The 24,981-nt window shown below is 35.7% G+C and overlaps 2 protein-coding genes across 2 annotated transcripts in view; both read left to right on the plus strand.

The window, feature by feature from the left end:
* The window catches only part of LOC113496124 (semaphorin-2A), a 263,037-nt gene that overhangs the window by 100,238 nt on the left and 137,818 nt on the right, over window positions 1-24,981 (plus strand). The window contains exon 3 of the mRNA XM_026875248.1: window positions 17,814-17,849. The gene's annotated coding sequence lies outside the window, so the exon portion shown is untranslated. The remainder of the gene's footprint in view (window positions 1-17,813; window positions 17,850-24,981) is intronic.
* LOC113495899 lies at window positions 5,060-6,151 on the plus strand. The gene has a single exon (XM_026874900.1). It carries the CDS (start codon window positions 5,060-5,062, stop codon window positions 6,149-6,151), a length of 1,092 nt encoding a protein of 363 aa, XP_026730701.1.

Here is a 24,981-nt window from a genome sequence, read left to right on the forward strand (position 1 = left end):
TCATAACTATGTCATTTTGGATGCGACACTAATGAAAACGCGATTAATCACTGCTCTCGCCGGAGAGTGAAATGGTACGCGGGTTGCGCGACGCGTGATTCTGCGATTTGTACTGCACTTTGTTATTATTGCCCTTTCATTCGCGAACGTTCATTTTTTCCTAATGCGGTTTTTCAAAAAACTAAATGGAATGGATTCTGTGGCGGAAGGGTTGAGGGTTGCGTTAAAAGGGATCAATTATTTTGCGATCAATATGAAATGTTTATTTTTCCTGTCGACGATGTTTTTTTAATCGTTGTGTTTACATTTTAGATGAAACGTTCGTTTGAAGTGAAATTGCGTTAACCACATCCGATTCATTGTCACTCATCATTTTTTTATTTACGTCATAAGTATTCTGATGTTAACTAGTAAAATGCATGCATTTAAAAAAAATATTTGTTAATTGCGTTTCTTATGAATTAAGAATAATTAAATGCTCTATATGCATTGTATGCGTATTATACTTAATTCTTGTTGGTAGTTTTCCTTTTAGCCAAGTGATTACGTCCGCAGATACAGACCCTCCAATATAAATTCTTGTATCGAATTAAGCGCTTCAACAAACGCAAGCGCACATTTAAAGGTTAACAAACCGTTAAAATCTGCACAAAAATAATTAAGCGAATAACTTCACTCATTAGTCGGCCGACTCAGTAGCGGTAGGTGCAGAGGGTAGTACTTTGGCGCATTACTGCATATTAGGTCCGGCCCACTGAGCGGAATACCAACGTTTACTTGATAAAATAAATTTGAACAAAACAAACGCATCCGTTGCGGCGATATGAATCCACCTCTCTGAAGTTGTGCTAAGTGGCATGGAAGTGGAAAAATTGTAGCCGGGCATCAGCTAATATGTGAATACTTGGAATACCACTACACGTTGTTTTGTCGCCCTACGCCTACAGGTGCACTCATATCTTTTTTAGAAGCAATATCGTTCTGATATTAAATTTTGATACATGGGAGAATTTACATTAAAAATATTCAAAGGAAAAACGCAAAAAAAATATGTTAAGTAGAAATATTGGAAACTGTCCAATGAAAGAAAAAAAAACTTTAAAGGAAGTCTGTCGTGATTGCTACCCTTGCTAAAATCCGTAGCAAAGCGTCGAAAATGAAAACATAATTTCTAAATTTTAATACGCTTTTACAGCCGAGGGATTAAAAGCTTGATTACACGTCAAATGTAACTATAAATTCGGATAAACAAGATTCCCTTCCCTTCCTAAATGAAGGCATATCTAGTCAAAGGTAACGCAGGCGACTTAACAGTATATCTGGTTCAACAATCTGCCGCACAAACACTATTGCCGATTTAAAATCGTAACTGAATTTAATCCGAATTGAAGTGTCAAGCGTAACGAGAGAGTCACTCATGCCGGTGTAGGGCGACCATTCGTTAGTCTAACTCTTTTGGTAAAACGACCCGGGGATAAGCCGGGTGCACTGTTAACATTCTTTTCAATAATGATGGGAGGGGAGATGTGAGTGCTCTGTGTCTTGTTTATTGGATTTTTTGTTGCAATCTACATATGAATAGAACGCCAATCTGTTGGACGTTGGAGGGCATCGAGTCGAACTCGCATTGTTTGTTGCGCCGCTCCACATTGTAGCTAAAATAATGTTTGCACGCACTGTGTGCTAACCTAATGTAATTATCGCATGTAAGCCAATATTTTTTTACAGTTTTGTTTGCTTACTCTGTGTTTAAGTTTAGCTTTATAGTTAACAAATTAGTTTTTAGTTGCCGTCATTAATATTCTTTAACAATTTTATGAATAATTTATTGCGTTCCTAATAACTTCACATTACTTAGTAAGAGTTCAGTGCAAAGAGTCACGAATTATTAATAAAACGTATTATATTTATAGAACGTCGACTCCAAGTATTTCATATCTACTTTAAAGTTTTACTGTGTAACAACAACGCGCGTGTTGGTCGCTTTAATAAGTCCCGTGCATGATAAATAGGATCAAGTGCGGGGATGTACGATATTCTTTGTCTTTGTCACTTGTTCGCAAAATAATCTCCTGTACTCTTCACACGGCTTTGGGGTTGCGGATTTAATACGACGTTTGTAGACTAGAAAACTTAATGAAAGTGTGGCAGCTCTAGTTGTGGGCATCATTATCGACGGCTTTGCACTCAGATAAAAAGCTTTTCGAAACGTTATGAAAACGTATGCCGCTTTGAGGTTAAACCAAGCGAAGTGGAACAATTTGAATATAGCTGTTGTGCGTAGGAGTTTTATTTTAATCTGCGGTTAGCCCGGATTTTGTCTGTTACTTTCGATGGTCATTCGCTTTGTTTTTTAGTGCTATGAAGTTGGTGAAATGTATTTTGAATATGTAGAAAAATGAATATTTTTTATAACTGCCTATGCTGCTATGTGAGTCAGTAAGTTAAAGGTAATTTTAAGTCTAATAATAAATTTGGTAAAACATCGTCATTCAAATATTTTAAACAAAAACATATTTTTATAAACAAAAGTTTACTAAGAAATAACACTTTAAAGTGTTAATAAAACTGAAAAGTTTATCTACAAACAGAAGCTACTTAATGAAGCCCTTCTCTTTTCCGCACGAATAAATTACAAACTTACGACCCCAAAGTTTGCGATTCGTGTTTTTTTTTCACCGCTACTACAACATTATGAACAGACACACGTGTCATTCAGCCTGATACCAGCAGTGAATTAGTCACGCACACATGCACATCTTTAATAGGCCTGGGTTGCCATGGTTACTTGTCTCTACCCCATTACTGAGATGCATGACACCGGCTAGTGTATCAAGATGTTAATTTGAACCTCTCTTGATGAACTGTTTTCGAGTGTTCTGTCAATAGCAATTGAGATTTTCGGGCCAGTTGGCTAGAATACCTTCATTACGCAAGGCCTGTATTATTAAGTAAATGCATGTGTTATGGTAATTTGTAGTTCGTTAGCAGTGTGAGCCTATTTGTCCATTGAATCACGATGATAAACCATAAGGCGGTGGACATACTCTTAACACAGTTTTAAACACGAAAAGTATTTTTGATTAAATTTTGTTAGTGTAAATCTTAGATTTGGTGATAAGAGTAGGTAAATTTAGCATCCTCTACAAAAATAGTTAGAATAATAAATGTGATTCTCAACTCACACCCACATCCACCCAAAAACTATTAAGTACGCCGACGAAACTAAACCAACCACTCAGACTACACAAATTAAAGCATGTAAATTATCCCCACCCCAAATTACATTCGAATTTCCGTAGAATTAAACGAGCGAAGTCGTAGTCATTTGAAAAGGTCGCATCCATTCGCAACAACACGTTAAACTTACACAGACGAAATGGGCAGTGGACGTAGACAAAGTGACGTCATCAATATAAGTGAGTTTAGTTCGGTCGCCGGTCGCTGCAGGGCAAGGAACACCACATTAGTAGCAGATTAATATACTCGTATCGTATTGGAAAGCATCGCCGTCCCTTATTGGGAGTCCTTCGATACACGCAATGCCTATTTGAGTCGGTCCGCTCCGCTGAATTGAGTATAGTGATTTGGGCGAACTCATTTTTGGATCAAAGAGTCATATTATTTAATCAAGTAGAAAGGATTTTTGGGGTTCAGCTATTTATAAATAAATGGGAATATGACAATATTTTCTCTGAGAATTGGTCATATGGTGGAGCTTTTTCTGACATAGCTTATTATACTACCTTCTTTTCTGTGTTACAATGAAATACAAGTTCATTTAAAAAAATATAAATTATCTTTTATAATTAAAAAATAACAACAATTCCAGTTTATAAATGCCTCAGTGCTCGACTATAGTAAAAATCATCTCATATCACTCGTCCATAATTATAACCTTTTTTTTAATCATAATGAAAATTAATCACCTTTACAGTACTCGGTCAAATCAGCAACACACATAATAATGTTGGTACATCTAACCGTATAAATGATAATTACTCATTTGGATTGGTTCAAAGCAAACTTATTTAATAAACGCAGTCCAAACCACGGTTCATTTGGCCATATCCAACGCCTGATTAAACCCATTCAAATTCAATATACTGATAGTTTTATTAATTATTAATTTGTATCGGCTCGGTTTATATTGGATTCTATCTACTTTACGATTATTTATTTAATTGAATAACGCTGTTTGTAGTGAGATGATTTATTCTAGAATTCAATATAAATTTAACTAAATTTTGAAATGTGAATTTAAAGTCGCTTTTGAATCTTAGAAATTTGTATGTCTTTGAAAAAGTAGCGACAGCTAGTCAGATATTTATTTAAGCATGATGAGTAAATACTTTTTTATCGACCTACAAAATAATTCAATGTTTTCTTTAGCTATTAGATGTTTGACTTTAGTATTCAATTCAGTCTTTTTTTCTTTGAAATGGTATTTATCTTGTACTACGACAATCTCAGGTGAACAAATAACCTGACCTTGACATAAGGTCATGCCCTAAATTCAATACGTAACACCTTTGAACATTCTGTGTAAATATTCAAAGCTGTTGCCGATAATTCGAAGTCTAGAGGATAAAGGATCACAAGCACACTCGATTTACTCTCACGTTTACACGATGTACAGTCGGCGAGAAAAACTGATGAACATAGAATTGAACACCCTAATATATGTCCTTGAACACCGATAGTCTACGATGTACTTATAATGGTCGCTTTTGTACTGCTGTCTGTGATGATACATTTGTTTTTCTTATTGGAACAACTACTTACTCAATGCATTAAAGGCTACATTTTTTCTAATGTTTGGTAAAATCAAACTGAGTTAAAACTACTTTTGCTGCTGACTGTACCAATAATACAAATAGCAGCAATCGATAGAACTCAAAGTAGGTGTTCTAAGTAATGTCTCAAGCGTTCCAGTGCTAATCAGTCAATTCAGTCGTGTGTGCACTGCGCTCTGAGGCGGACGTTGCGACACTGTTCATAATAATACATATTATTATCGTGTAGCGCGGCGCAAGCCGACGCTCGTAATTTTGTGGCCATGAGTGACAAACTTGTGGCAAATGAACTGCTGGCGTTCCTGCAGCAGAAACTGGACGTGATGGACGAGGTGTCCGCCGTCCAGATCTGTGTCACGAACTTCAGCGAGGATGACATCGCTGCTGCGAAGCTGTTGCTGTTCCGGTCGCTCGATAAGGTCGAGCAGATGGTGTCTCGTCGGCGCGACGGGACTAAGACAAGTGTGCAGGACATTATCACGCTACTGAAGTGTACCGATCCTGACGACGTGCCGACGTTTGTGGCGAGGGACTTGAACAAGTTACCTCCAGTCACATTCGACCACGTCGACGTTACGAGCCTTTTGAAAGACATTGTGTCTTTGAAAGCTAGTTTAGCTGATGTGCAGAGGAAGTTGGAGACATCCCAGATCACCGTCGCAGACCTGCGCACAGAACTCAACGAGTTGCGCAACTCTGTGGCGTTAACTGGGTCACCGGCGCGTGTAAGCTACGTAAACACGCGCCGAGGTGCTGGCTGCCTCGACACATCAGTCACGAGTTTCGCGTCAGCAGTTTTGTCGCCGGCGCCGATTGCTGCGTCTGCGTTTCGCGCGCCTAGTGTGCAACGCAGCCCCGCTCCCGTCCCCGCAGCTCCTCCCCGCAGCGCTGCCCGACCGACGCGACCCTCTGACCCGGTGGTCACTGTGAGCATTCCCACTGCTCCCCCCGCAAAGCCCGTGGCCGTAAAGGAGAAAACCCGGGCTGATGACGACGGCTTTGTGACGGTGCAAAGGAGGAAGCGCCGTCAGAGGAGCTGTAAGAACCGCTGCGGCAAGGCTCCTTATGAGCCCAACGAAAACCTGCGTGCCGCGAAGCCGAATACGCCGGTGTACATTTCTCGTCTTCACTACACCACTGACGCGGAGGACATCGTCAAGTACGTTCGCCAGAGGCTGAAGTACGTGCCGAGAGTGCAGCTGCTGGAATCGCATCGCAACGTCAACTTTAAGGCGTTTGTGGTGCGCATACCAACATGCTACCTGCCTCAGGTGATGGACGAGAGCTTCTGGCCACAGAATGTGGTATTTCGTCGGTTTCGCGGACAAGTGCCACCGGAACGCACAAAGACATAGTGCACCAGTGTTACTAACATAGATTTAAGTTGTATTTACTAACAAAATTGATATTATTGTATGTATACTTAGGTTAAGGTATTTATCTATGGGTCTTTGTTACCTGATAATAAATGATTTATTATTATTATTATTATATAATACCGCTTAATGTAGATACGATCTTTCTAAACCGGCTTTAGCTAACTGGGTTTAGATGTATTTTCAATGAATTCTTTAGAAACTCTTTTCCATCTTCTCATTTCGTATTTTATATGAAATTAATTTGATATCGTTATATTTTAGAGCTGTATAACATATGAAAACAAAGAATTTCATTTATTCACTAAATGATAAAAAGTTCCATTGAAAACAACTGCTGTGAATATTAATCATAATTATTATGTTCGGAAGGCAAGCACCTATTTTTACCGAGCCAAGCTTTTTGATCGCAAATAGGCCCTAAAATAACGTCGAAATTAAATTTATAAGTCAATGAAATGATTCTAATAAAGGAAATCTTACCTTGACTTATTAGAAAATTAATATAACTGCTTTGAAATCCGGCAAGTAAGGGGCGGGTTAGCCGAAGTGTAAAGTAAAATTATTATCATCTCTGTCCCAGTCCTGCCATCCCCTTAAAAATAACCCCGTATCTCCAATCACTAACTTAATTAAACAGAAGTAAAAGCAAAAAATATCTATCTGAAGAAATTAACCGTTTCATTTGAGCGATACTGGGGATAATATGATTAAGAAATTTGGCCTTACAATTTATACTAATTGAATTTCTGAATCTTTCTTGTACTTATAGATAGTTTATTTTAATTTATCTTTAATAACGTAGTTTTTTTTCATTGATGTTTTTGATGACGATTTCTTCTGCTGAAATTTTATGAATTAAACATAAATATAATTAAGTAATAAAGCCAGTTCGGAATTCTTTAATTGTTTGGTAACTTCAATGGGTATATATTTTGTAAGACAAAAATTAAATATGCTTTTGAATAAAACTGTTTATAAACAACTTGGTTACGATGGGTAGTAAGTAGATGGAAATATTTCGGCGGGAACAGTTGTTTTACAAAAGTTTTATTCTGCAATGAATTAGTAATTAAGTTGGATGGGACCGACGACCAATTTATTTTACCTGAAGCGAAGGACTGTCCCTCAACTTCTATTTTATTCTTCAGTTTAATATGGACAAATTTTAACAGAATAATTTGGGCATTCGCCACTTTTAAGCTCATTATAAGTTCTTTTTGTTTGTTCGTGGTGACAACAGTTACTTACAAAATTATTTAAGTGAACCTTTACACAGTAGGACGCTTGAAAATGGTAAAAAGTAAAAACAAATTAAACATTTTCTCAATTTAATAACAGTGCCAATCACTGATAAATTGTTTTAAGAGGAGAACATTGTGAGATGGGTCCAGCACTTAAAAGTACAGCCGTGAAACTGAACGCCTCTTGTCTACAAAAAATACTTCCCTTTTCAGACTATTCCGCAATTTTTTATTTACATTTCAAGTAAATACAATAGAATTTACTGAATGGCCTTTAAAATAAAAAACCGTTTAAAATTGCAGTTATAACTTTAACTTTTTAATTGCAGAATGGGACTGAAATTCCGTTACATTTTTTAAAACAATGGAGTACGCTTTTCCTGATATTGTTATTCAATTATTTTTCGTGTCAGTATTTATTCATAAACCATTATAACACGCAATTTTGTGGACGCTTAAATTTCGAGTGTGATAGTTTCTTTAATTTAACAATGTATTTTACAAATAACACGTTGTTTCCAGTAAAAATAATAATTTTTATTGAAATCACGTGGGCCGTTTTCTTTTATATCTTTGTTTATATTAAACTCAGATAATAACTTATTTTATTGTTTTTCTTCGATCTTCTTAAAAAGTGCATTAACATTTAACAAGCGTTGAAGCGATAAAACTTGAAACCTTCTAAAACTACGCCTTCTAGGATCGTTAACATTTTATTTATTAATATAATTAACTTTGAACGTATCGGACTTTGTACTTAAGGCTTGTTTAAAAATTTAGCGCCAGTTTTCTCGGCAAGAGTTTGTTGGCCCCCACGAACCTTCACTCTTAATTATTACTTTGGGAAAATTAAGACTGTCGTTTAGCCCGAGTGCCCACCCGGCTGAAGGTTGTGCCTCTCTTCCATTTATCTAAATGTACTTTATCTTGCCAGGGGCGCTACCCGCTTCGATGCGTGGAGACGATATTCACACTGGGGATTTTGGGTTAGTCGAATACTTTTACTTTTTGTCTTTTTGTGCTGTGTAAGGAAGTACCTAATTTAATAAAAAAAAAATACCGACAAGTTAGTATTTTCGTTGGTACTCACTAAAATTGTTGGTAAAGTTGTAGAGTGTATGTAACAAATGCTTTCAAACAATTCTCATATTTAATTATAATATAAAAAAACCTTAACAAAATCATACAAACGACAAGCTGTCATAAGCATCATGTTATCACACACAAATCACAGTCGTCTCCACGCCTCCCTTATTCCGTATGACGGCTCAAAGTAATGACGATACTAGGCACTACCGCGCGTTAAGTACATTACCTATTGTAAGTGTTCTTTGAGGTGCCTGCCCCACACCGGTACAGCGACGCTTTTACTCTAATTATGAGCTTCAGCATTTACACACACGTACACAATAATGAAGGGAATGTTAGAATATATATTATGCCGGTTATGTTATACAAAGGATGCCTCAATGTTATTAAGACTTTCGGGTGTTGCTGCTGTTCATTTGTATCATGGATTTTGTATTGAATTGTTTTTTTTCTGTATATATTTTTCTACTGTAGTGGCTGAATTTTTCCTCAACGACTGAACAGACTTAAATGTTTTGCATGCATTTGTTTGGCGCCCTGGATGGCTTAGATCAATCACCCCGGCAGAATGAAATTTACCGATCAGCCGGTATGAAGCATATTTTTACGTGTGTACAGTTCACCAAAATATATTTAAAACTATAACTAAGTGATAAAAAGTAAGCCAAGACATATTCGATTGCTACTGAACATTTATTTATAAGTTTGTCACCGTAAAAATACCAATCAACCATCTTATACAAAATCTTGTAAACTCTTATTTGCTCACCAAGCAATTTTGATGAAACTTATTTACAAGTTCCACGCATCAAAAACTTAGTTTTATTTACTTTTGACTTTTTATATCGGTGCCATAAACGTGAACTTAAACGCTAATTTGTTTAGCGAAAACGACAAATCGTAAAGAGTTTTATTAGTCTGACTTTCACTTGTTTTTCGTTTAGAACCCACTTTATGGCATTCCGTCTGGCCTTACTTTATCATCACTGACCATCCACTATCAGGTTTGTAATTGAAAACCTTTATTTTGAAACGACTTTTATCTGTAAATCTGTAATCCCTTAAATACCAAGGTATACGTGTACTATGTTTAACCACTCGTCTTTATCCGACGCCATATCCGTAGCCGAACTATATCTATCTATTGCGTGTCGACATCTTTGGTTGGTCGATTCCAGTTGGTTCTGGAACTTGTCAGGCTATCCCGATAAATACGTATGAATAAAACATTGTTAAATAAAATAATTCTGAATTTATTACTTATATTACTATACCTATATTTATGTGTTTGTAAGTTTGTATATGAATACTAAACATCATTATTGATTACTCGCAGATATCCAATCTTAGTTTTGAAACTTATTGTTACCTAATCATGATAAGAGACCAAAGTCTGACAGCCAGTCTAACCAAGGGGTGTCGTGTTGCCCAGGTAACTGGGTTAAGGAGGTCAGATAGGCAGTCGCTCCTTGTAACACTGGTACTTAGCTGAAACCGGTTGGATTGGTAGCCGACCCCAAAATAGTTGGGAAAAGGCTAGGCCGATGATGATAAGAGATCAATGCGCCTACCACCTCGTCTTATAATGAAATTAAAGCAGTTGACGAAAAGAGACATTACTCTACGGTTTGTTGCACGCCGTTTCACCTCCAAGAATGCAAAAATATTACATTAGAATATTGTGGTAAGCCCCTGAGTGTTTCTTTTCCATCTTCAACTTGTAACTTCTCAATTATCTTTATAATACTTTGTTATGTTTTTCGATTCAGTATTTACGATCATGTTATGTCATATTTATCGAATGCTCAATGACAACTGATATCTCATTAGTTTGTTTTAAATACTTATAAATAATGAAACTAATACATATCAGGAACAGCAATACAAATTTCATTTCGATCTAAAAATGATTTCCAAATTAATGGTTAACCATTTTGGCGAAGATTTTCATTTGCACCGCGTAAATTGTGGTCGGCTCTCATTTTCACTGTTGTTGTGAATAACAAAATTTAATCCAGCGGTTAATAGGATAATGCTAAACGGCGGGTAACTAAATCATATGTCCAAATTGCATGTTTAGTAAAAACATTGACAAAACTATCGATACTGCATGTAACTTTGAAGTTAGTAAGTACCCCGCGACCCAAGGCTATAATTTCTGAGAGCGGGAGAAGTATTTAAAAGAAAACAAACAGATAGTATTACATAGTTAAAAGGAAACATTCAAGAAGCTTGACACTCAAAAAATCTTACCGAAAGATATGAAGATGAATAACAAAAATATTGAAACGTGGTCGAAACCATTCATTGTAATTATTATAAAGTTGATTTCATTTGAATCACATCGTATATGAATATCGTATTCGTACTATTTTCCGAAGTTGGTAAGTATAGGAACCAAGATAAATATGACATGCAAAGTTATCTAAGTATTAAATCCATGCATAAAAACCGTAAGAAAATTCATTAAGTCGACGGATTATATCAGATAACAAAAGAGAGACGAAACCCTTTCTATAGCTGTTTTTACGACTTTTTCTACCGACTTTTCTCATTAAAATCTGAAAAAGCCGCTAATACACCTCTTAAATATGTAGAAGACATAGGTATGTTTATTTAACTACCTAATTTCATCCGAGTTCCTCATCAACAGTAAAATTTTATTATCTGCGACATGAATTAACATTTTTTGTTGCCATAAAATTTTCCGTCTCCTGCTCGGGTCGGCTCGAATAGAGATTAGCGCTGCATCTCTAATTAAATCCGTTTTATGGCTTGCTCACTTTACTATTACTCCCCTTCGATATTTTTCCTCAGTAATAAAATCCAAGAATTAAAGATGACAAATAACTGCGGTAACTCTTTCTTATGCCGTTGTTTCAAACGAATGGAGTTTCTTTATGGTCAACAAGTATGATAGCCTAAAAATAATCCGAGAGATGAAAATAAACATCGCTAAAGTATATGTGCCTGCAAACAGTGAAGTACAAAGCTGAAGTACGAAATGGGAAAATATTACATCAAGATAAACCGCTGCTTACAGTTCGTTGTAAGGTTTTATTTTAAGTGCTCCGTGTGTGTACGTGTATTTTTTTTATTTCCGTAGCTCCGTATGTTTCGGAGTAGCTGTCACACGCCGCCCGGAGCGGGAAGCTATTGTAGATTCTTAAACATATTTTCAGCCCTCACTGGCATATAAATATTTATGAAAACACTGTCCGAATTAAATCCAGTCTCAACGTTTACGTTGAATTGTTTTCCTTTTTTCAGACGTCTGAGCAATAAAATGTTATGTAGCCGTCGACATTGAATGATTAACTGCTTGTTGGTTTAGGTTTTGGAGGTCGAATGCAAGCGCTATAAAATGAATGGAGCTAACTACTCGTAAAACTGGACGAAATTGCTTTTTCAAAATATTTGCTTCATAAACGAAACTTGCAGCGCAAAACGACATTATTTTTTAAGTGTGCTCGTAAATAAAGTAGTTTTGTATAATTAATTTTCAATTTAGAATTTTAATTTGCAGATTAGTTCAGTTTTTAACCAACTGTGGTGTTTTCAATAAATCATAAGACCTACTTGCTATGTTCTGAACCATAAATGTATTAAACAGTTTGTAGGAGTTCTCGGTAAATACGGCCGCGTAGGCATACTTCCCCGGATACGGGATGTATTAGGTTATCTCATGAGACCGCCAAGATAATGTACCAGCGTACTTCAGACATCGACGGCGTCTAGGGAGAATCAATAATCCCATAACACACTATCCTTCGAAATCCATTTATGAAATATCACATAAACCAGTCCGCAGGCGATTTTATTTATTCGAACTCGAGCGAAGACAGAAAAGATCAAATAGCCTTTGTCCTTAGTTTCTTACCCCTCTTTACTTATTCAAACAAAATTACATATGCCTGCTTCTGGATCGCCATTGCCCGAAATTTTACGCGTCGGAGATAGTGTCATGAATATAAATCTATCGTAAAGGACACCGCGGAGAGGTTAGCTCTGTTTACGGCGAAGCTCACTTTGCATTCTTTGTACGGGGCCCTTTATGGTCGCTTTATAGACTTAGGTCCTTTTGCATAAAGCCTCGATGCTTCGAGTTCCCGAACGCCACTGTTGACCGTTCTGAGTCATGAATGTTGAATTTCGTATCAGTGTTATTGCGATCAGGATGCATCGGTGTTGTAAAGTCGCTTGTTTTTAAAAAACATAACAATTGCAGTTTTCTGCATATGTGTCTAACGATGTAACTAGAAACACAGGTTATATTTGCACATTATATGATATAAGTATGACACATGTCAGAAAAAAACAAGTCTTATGCGATACAAAAATAATAATACAAAGCAAATAGTAATTAAAATGTAACAGTTGAAAACATACTAAGAAACGAGTTCCTTAAAACAAAACATTTCAGTGTATTTTTTTAATTCAACGTTCTCTGTTAACTATTAATCCCATTTTCTCATGTTGAAGATAACGAAACTCATTTAAGATATCTCGCAAACGCCTTTCAGACATTTTGGGGTGCACCCTGGTTCTGCACAGTGGCGGCCATGGAATGGTCTAATGTAATAAAAATCTGATTTTGATCTTGCAGGACGAGTAACCATGCGTAATTTAAATTATTTTGAAACTAAGTTCGTATATCACTCGCAAATCACTAAAAGCTTGCCTAACATGTTAATTGTTTAAATTTACTGTGGATAAAGTAATCATAAATAAAAATAGAGGAAAAAAATGTTAACGTGTGATGAAACTAAAAATAAACGTTAAAACTTCTATAACAAAATATAGTATAAAAAAAAAGAACAGACGACGAATAGATCAATTTTGAATGTCAAGTATTCATGTAATTTTGAATAGCTTTTTTACGAGTTTCACAGAATACTTAGATGGGGATAAAACAGATGTAATGTACCGGATGTATTAAAACGTTGATACAAAACGAATACGGTTCTTAATATTTTATTATCCTGAGGGGAGGCCGGAAATAGGATAAATAGCTTTTTATGAAAGAAAATGTGTTTATATTTTCTTAAATTTGTACGTTTTAAATATTTAATTTGTTATTTTTATTATTCAGTCGTATATTTTAGTACGCTATTTTATGCCATTTCTTTAACTTAGCTAAAACATCTCCACGCCATTCTTGTTCGTTAATACGTATTTCGTCTTAAGAGACCAAAAGTTCACTTTATGTCTAATAAAATTTTCTTCAAAGTATCCTTAATTGAAAATTCAAATTTATGCATAAGCTCTGATTGTAGAAGCGGGCTATGTCGAGCCCGAGCTACGGTCCAAGACACAACCGTTTAAGACGGCCTTCTAGGCAAAATGCGTTGATGAAAATTACGTCACAGATTAAAAGGAACGAGTTTAATTAATTCTTAGTTAATCCGTACGAATGATTCCACATTTTGCTGCAGCATTTAAATTGTTTGGTTTGGATTGTTTTGAAGATTGTAGGATACTGAGAAATAACGATCCTCAGCTAAGTTAAAAATTTAGAATTGAACAATCGTCATATTGTTATAACTGTTGTTGAATTCTGGAAAAATCAAAATTAAGTCATTCAAAAGTAGAATAGAAAACAAGTTTTGTTTATTTTTCTTATTGTTCACCAGTTTGACGTCTCGTCATATTATTACAAAGTAATTTTCTCGTCGAGCAACTAATCCTAAACTTGTCTCAAATCTACCAATTAAGTTGATAATGAACAAGTTATAAGGGATTAAGTTATTTCCAGACTTGCTAACTGCAAAGCCTTTACGTCTTAAAAGTAAAACTTCAAGTTCTTTCGTTTACTTAAGTCATCTATCTTTTGTAAGTCGAGAAAATTCTTTAGTATTGTCTGGGCTTTTCAACGTTAACGGATCGTAAAGTAAGTTGGCGGTAATCGTTGTGTTCTCACAATTTATTATTTGTAGCATTTACTTTCTTGTCTAACAAATAAAACGGGTTCCCGAGGGCAGGGCTTTTAAGATCAGTTTTCTGTGAAAGAAGGTTGAAGAATCAAATTTCTGTTGGTTAAGTAGAATACAGCTTAGGAACAAATTAGTCTCCTTGAGTTTTTACCAAGTTTAGTTAAAGTCCTTTGAGTTTAATATAATTTCAGAAATACAGAAATACATTGACGTTTTATTTAGAAGTTAGACGTGTCATTGTTTCTTTTACCCTTTACTTTTACATAATTACTGTGGATGCGCTTTGATTTGATTGTACGAGCTGCAGGCTCAATCCCGATGCATTGAATGTACTAATGTGGCTTTTTAAATATTTTTTGTACTTTCTTAAATATTTTTGGACACCACAAACAAAAAATTGGCAAAGTAAAACGTCGTAAGGGATCTTGAAGTCAAAATATTTGAATTTGAAATCGCCAACCTGCAGAGAGCTGGCGTGGTGATCAATGCGCGATACCTTCCCTATAGGCTGGTATTATATTATACGCTACTTTAAAGTGGCACGATAGTAATTATATGTACTTATAGCAATAAAACAAATAAATGATAAAAGTTACCGTCACAGTTTATGAATGCAAATGGACGTAGTGAGCAATGATGTGAACATCCAACAAATTAAACAATATAGCCAATGTTAATTTAACGTAAAATATTTGTACAAAACCATTTGAAACATCAAAAATTTGAGCACGATTTCACTCGTTGTATTAACAGTTCATCTAGTATCAATCCAAACTATTTGATATTTCATCACTATTATGCGCAGAAAATCCATCGCAAAGTTCGAATGTGTGAACTTTTACGGCGCACAAAGAGCTTTAATTGAATCACGGCCGGTGAACGAGGTGCGTGCAATGGGGCACGAGTAAAACAAATCGGTACCAAATGATAATTTAGCGCAGTTTTGTGCGAAATATCTGTTACCTACATTGGGGTGTTGTAATCGGATGCGCAATCTCGCATCGCGCCCTCTTCCGGACATAAATAAAATCGGACGTTTATTTCATAACGTCGGAAGTTCGATAAGGAGTTCGTGTGTTTCCGTGGCATACATTTATCTAGGAGGAATTTGAGGTACACTTATTAAATACAATTACTTGTCATTAAAGAAGGTAATAGTACGCGGGTATATATAGAATAGTAGCTGTAGGTTATCGAGAAAGTTTAAAAGCACTTTCTCTTTATAAAATAAAATTATCCTATTACAGAACAACAAATTAAGCAATTAAAATAACATAAAAGCCTTAAAAGCGATATAAAGACGAAAACAAATTCTATTCATAGCCACAAAAAGCCCCACAAAACACGTTATCATATAAGGGAGTACATGAAAGTGATATTACCCGGAATTATCTTCATTAAATATCCGACGTACCCTTAAACAAATTAATGTACACAGTGAACTCAACATAAAGTGCTTTTAAAATCTCGGACCACAGCAGGTGTTGCGAGCATTAGGTAAATTGTTAGCCGTCGCCATAATCTCTTTAGCCTTTCGAGTCGTTATTTTTTCAGAAATGTCCGTTACAGTTACTTATAAAAGCAGATATAATTTAATAAAAGCGTTATATCTTTCTCGGGTCACGTAAGAGGGCGCTTCGGGGAGAAAATTACATTTTGTTTGGCCACGTCCACGACACGACGCCGACATGGGACAACTCACTTAACGAGTGTTCAGGATTCTTGGTGTATTCTCATATCTCCAGCTATCTCCTCAGACATAACCAGTTTGCGAAATCACATAACAAAACTCTAAATAGATTTTATTCTGTTATATTTCCAGTCAGAAAGGTTTGTTGTTTTATTTATCACATGAACTATATTTAAACTGTTTATCTAGTTAATAGTTGTTATTCAACTCTGTTAAAGTGTGTGAAATTAAATAGTCAATTAATAAAGTAGTGCTGAGTATACATTAATAAATACGAGGAACATAAAATAAATTTACTTTGTTTATTATGAATGAGATGTCCCGTTACCAAAATAGTACGCTATAAATAAAGAGACATTTTGTTCTCCATTACTTTGGAACTAGTTAATCAGTACTTTCAGTATTTCTATTAATGTTTAATGGCGTGATTTAATTTTACTTCATCAATAGTAAAATCTTTCGAGATATTATTCACAGGTTGAGCTTTTCTTTAATTTTCAGAAGCGAGTACTTAAAAATAATTGAAAACTTAAATACACTTCGTACTCCTCAGGTTTATTGAACGTTACCTTTAATTATACCTTCATTCTTTTCATTCCAATAAAGCATTTAATTTGATTTAAAAACCACAGCCGCAACACGTAAATAATTATTCTTACGAACAAACAAAAGCGACCTCCTATTTTGTATGTGAAAGGGTCCAATATATTTAATTACGAATTCCCGTACACATTAATTCCTTTTACACTGATGACTCTCGGGGGAAACTTTAATAGAGCTCGTACTACTCTACCTTATAGGTACCATATAAACCAAAGTACAATACAATATAAATAAAAACTTCGCCGTTCCATTACCAAGGGCCGACCTGTACCCGCCAACATTATTCTGACATTAGCAAAAGTTCCGGACGTCCACTCTAACTTTGTACACGAGAATAAAATGCCACAACAAAATGTTAATTTCAACCCTGCCCGGCGACGAATTAGGTAATTTTGAAACAAAATTCGACGACGGAGGACGTTATGTGTTTTATTTTTGTGGAATTTTGTAAAAAAAGAAAGGTAAACGGGACATCAGCTTTATTGTATCAGTATTGTAGTAATGTAAGGCAATTGTGTAGTTGTGAGTTGTATTATTCAAAGTAGAGAAACTAAAGCTTTTTGTGTAAAATAAAGGCATTTACAAAATCTATTTTTACCGTCACGGATATTTAGGGTCTGGTCTGGTTCTTATTGATATGTAGCTCCGCTTAAAATAGATGCAGCCACTTGGCATTGCGGTTACCTGTGTTGTGTTGGGCAACACAACTTTTTTCACCTTAAAGTTTATTTTGCACGTCGTGGTCTATGCTAGTGTACTACAACACATAAATCAGTATGACACGGTAAACTCGATTCAATACAAAGGTGATAAGGGTGAAACTTATACACTTAAGGGAACTAAGAAATGGGCGTAATTGGACGACTCCTAAATTTATATTTGTGAAGACAACATGTTAGTCACGTCCGTAACAGCGCAAACGCGACTTGTTCTAAAGAGGGGGAAAGTAATCTTCTATAATGCCTTGTTTTAATTTCCAACCGTAAATAATAATTTGGTCAATTTTCCACAATTTCGGTTGCGTGCACAAAGTTTTTATTACAATTTTATTGTTATTTAGGCGTGTTTGTTCCTTGTTTCAGATTACATCGGAGGTTTTAAAGGAGCCGGGCGCTAATGTGAGTTTCCGAATTTTACTTTTGTTTATTATAATACGTTGTAATTGAATTCCCTGATTTTATTTTTCTCTTGAACAATGATACTGTAGTAAAGTTGTGAGTGCATACTTACACGTAAATAACAAAGTTTCGTGTCCGGCGCGTCTAAACTCGGCCACAATAATAAAATCCCAAAGCAGATAGGCTCACGTAATGTGAAACGAAACTAGCGGCCGGCAAACTTTTCAGAGAGGGAAATTTTAGTCAACGGGAAGGTAGCCCAAAACTATGAGCGTTAAGAAACTTTTATGAGCGGCCGAGCCATTTAACCGCGAGTCAAGAGCTAATCCCACTAGCCAGCCGCCGTGAACAACGCACCTGAGACCGAGCTTTTTATTTCTGTTTCACATTTCCACCTAATTTCAGGCCGGTGAGGCTGCCGAGGTGGGCTGAACTTTGTCGGGCGTCATAAATTTATTTAACGGCCCGAAGGCAATAAGAGGCGGAGTGTAAAAAGAAAAATACGATACCAACGTGCCTAGCCGTTATTGCAATTAAACAGAGGAAGTAAATCTTTCAATACGAGCGGCGAGCGTTCGCCTCCCGTTTCCTGCCTTAATTTATCGCTTTGTTTTAGTCAGTGGCGCGTCCCATTGACGGATAGCGATGTGTTTGATTAAAAAACGCAAGTCGATCTCTCCACCCCTTCTAGTCGAGGCGCAGAATACTAATCCGCCTAGACCAGCGCGAGCCTCGAATGCGACGGGTGCCTTCCGCTCAGAGTCAATATAAATTACACGCGCTTATCGGGCTCGAATCTAAAGTCATTGGAGGTGCGGTATCAACTATTGATATTATAAACCCATTTAATACAATTCATTTATCGATAAATCAGGCAGATGAGATACAGTTGTATATTTATTAAAACACTGAAACTCACTAATGGACAACTAGTTTGCTAAGTTGTGCGACGAGGACAGACTGACGCTGATCCTCATAGCTAAATCGCCTTAGATCGAAGGAATCGTTTCTTATTTTAAAAATAAGAAAGAGTGAATGAATAAATTAAATTCACACTCCCCTAGCAATTTGTGAGAATAAAATCAAAGAGTAAAATATAACATCTGCGTTGAGCGTGTTCAAGCGGCAACGGTTCGGCGCATTATATCGTTGATTTCTTTTACGTATTTTTTTTCATTTCCTCGTAGAAGTTCCGATAAAAAGCATTGGATTGGCTCACATCCACAGCTCTATTGCTCTCCACACGTATTTAATTTGTTCTCTGTTGATTTATTCCACATCGATCACTCCATTTCTCTTTGACGCAAACCGTTTGGTAAACGCTTCTGGAACTTGTACACGAAATTATTTCGCGAGCAAATTAAGATAAACACTGTTGACATTCGTCGTAACGTTTGATTTTCAGTGTGTTCAAAACAAATAATTTAGTCCCTTTTATTTCCAAGAAAGAATCACTACGCTCTTGAAGTAATTTTTACTTGCCAGCAGTAATTACGGAAAGGAAAGCGTTGGTAATTTTGCAAGTAATACTTACTTGTAACGGCTCTAATAGGTTTCGCGTTCAGTTGTTACACTTCTAAGGGCTTGTGAGTAAATCGCGCAATTTCTGCGGTAATAGGAAAATGAAGGGACGAGTGTTAAATTCAAATTGCTTAATGGTTCGGAAGCAGGCATTTCATTTTCCATTCGAATTGTTACGTAATTTACTGCCGCGTGCGTAAACGATGCGAGACACTTCTTTTGTTTGTGAACTCAGGAAATATTATTTTAAAATATTAAAATTCGATAAATTTATTGTTTTATGTTCACGTCGTATGCAGGTTAGGTACGTTATTAATTTACGTGTAACTAAAATTATTTTGAAAAATAAATGAAAATGGATTTTTAACTTTGTTAAATTAAAATCCCTAATACACTTACTGGTTTTAAATGACAGATTGGAATTAATAAGCTTGTGATGTCTAACTTAGTTTTTCCAATCCGTCTGTCTATTTTAATTATGATCAATCTGCATTTGTACTAAAATATTTATCTATGAATTTCATTTGTTATCTAAACTGAGTTAGTCCTTTACAAGTTATTAATTTAATAAAAGATATACAATCCAATCAAATATCAATGCAATCAAATGTGACTAACTATTCAAAGTCGTATTATGAACGTATCCGTATTTCATTGTTTATCGCAAGGGGTCACTGCTAAACAAAACTATTTCAATTAGCCGATAGCGACAAAAGTATGGACAGCACGAAATGCGTTCAAATATTCATGCCCGTATCGATTTCCCTCGACCGATCGTCATAATACACCCCCAACGATGTTATCAGCATTCGCCCTTTCAGAAAAATGTGTATCCATTGCTTTAGAATCAACAATAATTACCATTAAAAAGTATTGGTAAATAGATGCCTTTATTTGTCATGGAATTACGTGTTTGAACTCGTATTAGGCTAATGCTACGTCTAATGTTGTATGTTGGTCATGGTAAATATAATAAATCTAATAATACATGGACCTATATTTGTGTTTGTGGAAGGCGGATTGAAAATACTTTGTAACGTGTTTTTTATTTTTTAATATTTAATACTTACTGCAAGAAAACGTCTCTGATGTTTTTGACTTGGTTGAGGTCATCACGCCAACCGGATCCCTGCGTAGGACAATGCTTCACAGACAATACAGACATATTATAAATACTCTTAATAGCTACTTTTCTTTTATTATTTATTAACTTTTATCAATGTTTAATTTCTTCACAATACTTTCTGAAAACATTAAGTGTCCATAATGGTTCTGTATCATTATATTTTTAAGACCTCCATGTACATTATGGAATGCAATGAATTATTTAGTATTGAGTAAATATATAAAAATAAATGTTTCTAAAATTAAAATAAAGATATCATCGTCATATCTACAATTGCGTAGTATCTATAAGTGCGCCTTTGTAATAATTTAATCATGTTATTCTAAAATGACATCCCCGAACATTTACATCAGATACTAATATTAAACTGAGTATAACCCGTATTAGTACGGTTACTGAATTTTTAATTAAGCCGCAGAGACTTATAGTATGCATGTGTAGGTAAAGGGGTTTAAATGAAACCCAGTTTAGCAGACTCCCGATAGAGTAGTTTTCGTACAATTATATTTTTAAGCTTTGATCAAATTGGGATATTGAAATTCCTACTCTGTAATTTTTACCTAATGTTTTTTTAATAGTATAAGATTTTATACTAATTTTTTTTTCCCAACCTGTAAAAAAAGATTGATAAGTATGATTCTACGTGCTTAGGAAAAAACTCTACCATTTAAACACGTTCGCACATACACACACATAGCAAAACTATTTTAGATATTAAGGTCAAATATTTTTTTTCTGTCTAATTCAGCCTGCAATCTAAGAGGTCGACTAAATTTGATTCTATTTATAGGTATAAATTTACTCGTCAATCATCTAAGTAAAAATCAAAAGGTTACTCTCAGCAATGACCTTCATAATTATGCAAACTTTTCTTTACTTCGGCGAATTGAATTGTATATACATTAGCTAATAAAATAGCTAAATTGAGCTGAAATGTATATTGAAATAAATAATTTGAATATATTTTTATAAAACAAGCTATTAATTTTTAAAATACTCTGAATTTATCGTCATCAACAAATTGGTTCAGTGCAAGGCTGTCTAGATTAAATCGAAGGTGACATTATATTATTTCATCTGCAAATTTTGATTTAAATTTAATGTTGAGTTCTCGCCTCACAGTACAGATTTCATACTTTATTAAAATAATTAAAATAATGACTTTGGGTACCAGAGGCTTATCTTGCATACCAATATCTGCTAGTGTTGGTATATACTCAAATCATATTATAACTGTTTACTGAATCGCCTGACTAGTTTCGGACCTTACCGGAATATATGGTCGAACTTCGGGTTGCAAGTTGCGACTACCTGTAGTCTGGTCACAAGAATTACAAGCGATTAAACCGTTGTATGAATCATCATCGAATACACATCATAATATATGTATATTGCTTCACCCAAAAGCAAAATTCTAAATATATCTGCCTTAAATGTAATCTTCTCCACGATAGTAGTGTTGTCACGAACCAATCACCACACGATACTGTTTCATAGTATTATAAACGCGTAAATCACTATAATGTAATGGCCATATCGGATTGCTTCGACTCAATTACGACGTTTCTGGCTATTACCGGCTAATATACGGCGTATTATGTTTGTCTCTTACGGTATAGAACTATAGACAGAGTATGAAATAAGAGACAGGTCAATTGTTATGCAATTACAGGAATCTCTCAGGTTATAGATATCAGTGAATACACGCAAATGGAAAACCAATGTTCTCGGTGGTAGATGGCAGTCAGGTTATTTCAGTCTCCAAGTTTTAAAAAAGAAGAAAAAATGCGGTTCCCGGTAGAGATTTCTAATGGAATAAGCACCCTTTATAGATTTTTTCTTTTATGTGGTGTTTTTCACTGCTTTGTTTGCACATACCGAATAAAACACACCTTTTATAGAATTGATGATCTATGTAAAATAAAATATCTAAAATCTATGTCAATCAGCTAACAATTTAAATTTCACTTTCAAAGTTAATCTAAACTCGAATTCTACCATGACTAGGGCAATATGAACAAGGTTAACATAAATAAAACTGCTTATTACAATGAATTTAAATTGCATTTTCTATTATGAGTCGACAAGGAACATACATACAAAAGGAATTTATAATAGGTACCACAAATTAAAATACTAAGTAATTGGCGGTTCCACCCTGCGCAGGACATCAGAAAATTAATAGGGAAATGGAAAAAACATCGAAATACCATCGTCATACACGACACTCATAATTACTGATGCATTTTTGTGACAAATCACGAATACGTTTTCATACGCCATTGTAATTATGCAAATGACGGTATGACGTGAATGTGTGCGTATGCAAATCCATCTAGGAACACAGGTGTCTGTTTATCCATCTGATTTAATAACTGGGCTCATCGCGAATCGAATGAACGGGATTGTATGCGGAATATCAATGCCCTGTTACAACGCATTAGTGGAATAGACAGATAGCAAACAGTGCAGGGGGGTACTTGGGGCTTCCCAGACGCCGCCTCAGGGACTCCGCTCCCTAATATTAATAAACAAATAATATTCTAATATAACGACTACTTCCTGAAGGGGTAGGTAGACGCATATCCTCATAATTTGCAAGTATGTGTTGACCTTACGGGGAAACAGAAGCTTCAGTGCATTCATGAAATCAGAGAAAGATAATATGAGATAGTTATTTTGTTTATAAAATGAGATTAAACAAGTTTTATGTACTTATGAAACACTTCGTTTTTATTTCAACTGCTTAGTATAAAATGTTTAGCAAATATAAATAAAATTATGACAATAAATCTAAAAAAAACAACGTCATTTCCTTTAGTACGTTGAGTTCCGTCCTGTCGCCGCTACATCAAAACTGATAAGAGAAGGGTGAATGCACGAGTGCGTCCAGGTACTTGGGGTACCGCGGGTTGCATAGGAGGGGGGGGGGGTGATGAAGCACGGTTCAGGAATACCAACGTGATTAATGGATTCCGCGCGCCACGATAATGATAATGACCCTGTCTGCAACCGCGGACATCATCGGAATCAATGCCGGGAGCAGCTTTTTGCATAGCTGGCGCGCGATACGAGGGTGACCGTACTGCGATGCTTGATTTAAAGTAGGCTTACTACTCGTACAATTACCAAGTGGATTTACATTGATGAAATTACTTTACAGCAGTACTTAATACTTGTTAAACATTTAAATAGTCCTAGTATATTTAATTTATGAAATAGGTAGACAAATTGTTTCCATTCCAAACTTTTTCATGAGGTAGTTAACATCAGAAAGAATGCCGAGCTTCAATTAAAGTTCGATCAACACAAAACTAAAAATACAAAAGTTTTTCCAAAAAAGGTTTTTGTAAAACGCTTACACATTTACACAAAGACAATAAGAGCTCTAATCGCTTGATGTCCATACGGCAGTTGGCGCTTTTCAGAACACCAACAATGGGTAGGTTCCATTATCGACGCCGCGGCTGAGCGCACCCCTGTCTCTGAAAATAAAACAAATCCTATGCGCAAAATCATTTCGTATTCGTATGGTTCGGTGCACATTCGTGGCTTCACGTTGTATGTAGATTAAATTTTGACAGTCGACTTATCAAAGATAATGCTGCGGTCCGTCCGAGCGGTTTCAGCCGGGGGAGATCATGACGTCGTGACGTCAGAGTCAGTGCCGATAGCTATGGGTAACTGTCAGCTGTTTTTGGTGAGTGACCGGCCCGTATGGGTAGGCTTACGCGCGTCGCTATGTTTCGGTAAATAATTAGTTATCCTCTGAATTTGAACTTTGCCATCGCTGAAACGTAGTTTTTTTTGTCATAAATTTTTTTGCCCTCATTTTTTTCTCATCTTTATTTAAACAATAGACGTTCGAAATGTTTGACAGAAAAAACAGTTACTTCAGTGTTAGATGTAGCCAAACTCTACTCCGATCATCTAACCTTTGATTAAGTAGCTAATAAAAATAACCTCATCCGAAAAGACACACTATCATTAAATAAAAAGTTGTATTCACACCGAGCTCATCGACTGCGCTCCTCCATAAGTCAGTTACTGAGGTAGGATAAGCCGTGAGTAAATCATCGAGCGATGAATACGAGGTCTGCGCGTTCGCTTGATAACGATTAAATATGGCTCGGCCGCTCATATTGTGTGTACTTAACGCGACTCGGAGTTGTGCGGTGAAAACCTGCAGATTTATGTGTGTCACTTGCCCTAGTGGGAAAATGTTCGGCCGTGATATACTGAAGGTAGATAGTTCGTGTTCCAACAATGATTTAGTACGATCATGTCATTTTGCTTGACTGAATCGAAGAGTTTTATTGCTGTGATTATAACGCGTAACTTTGTGGTGCTTTAAAATAATTTCGTATTTCTTTAAAATAGTTTAGCTTTCATTATTGCTACATTAGTAAGTATTGAAAATTAAAAAGCAAAAAAAAACATATTCCTATAATTCAATCAAAATGAGTTGTGGTTATTGCAGTGTAC

This window comes from Trichoplusia ni, chromosome 7 (assembly GCF_003590095.1).
Source record: "Trichoplusia ni isolate ovarian cell line Hi5 chromosome 7, tn1, whole genome shotgun sequence".
Lineage (NCBI taxonomy): Eukaryota > Metazoa > Arthropoda > Insecta > Lepidoptera > Noctuidae > Trichoplusia > Trichoplusia ni.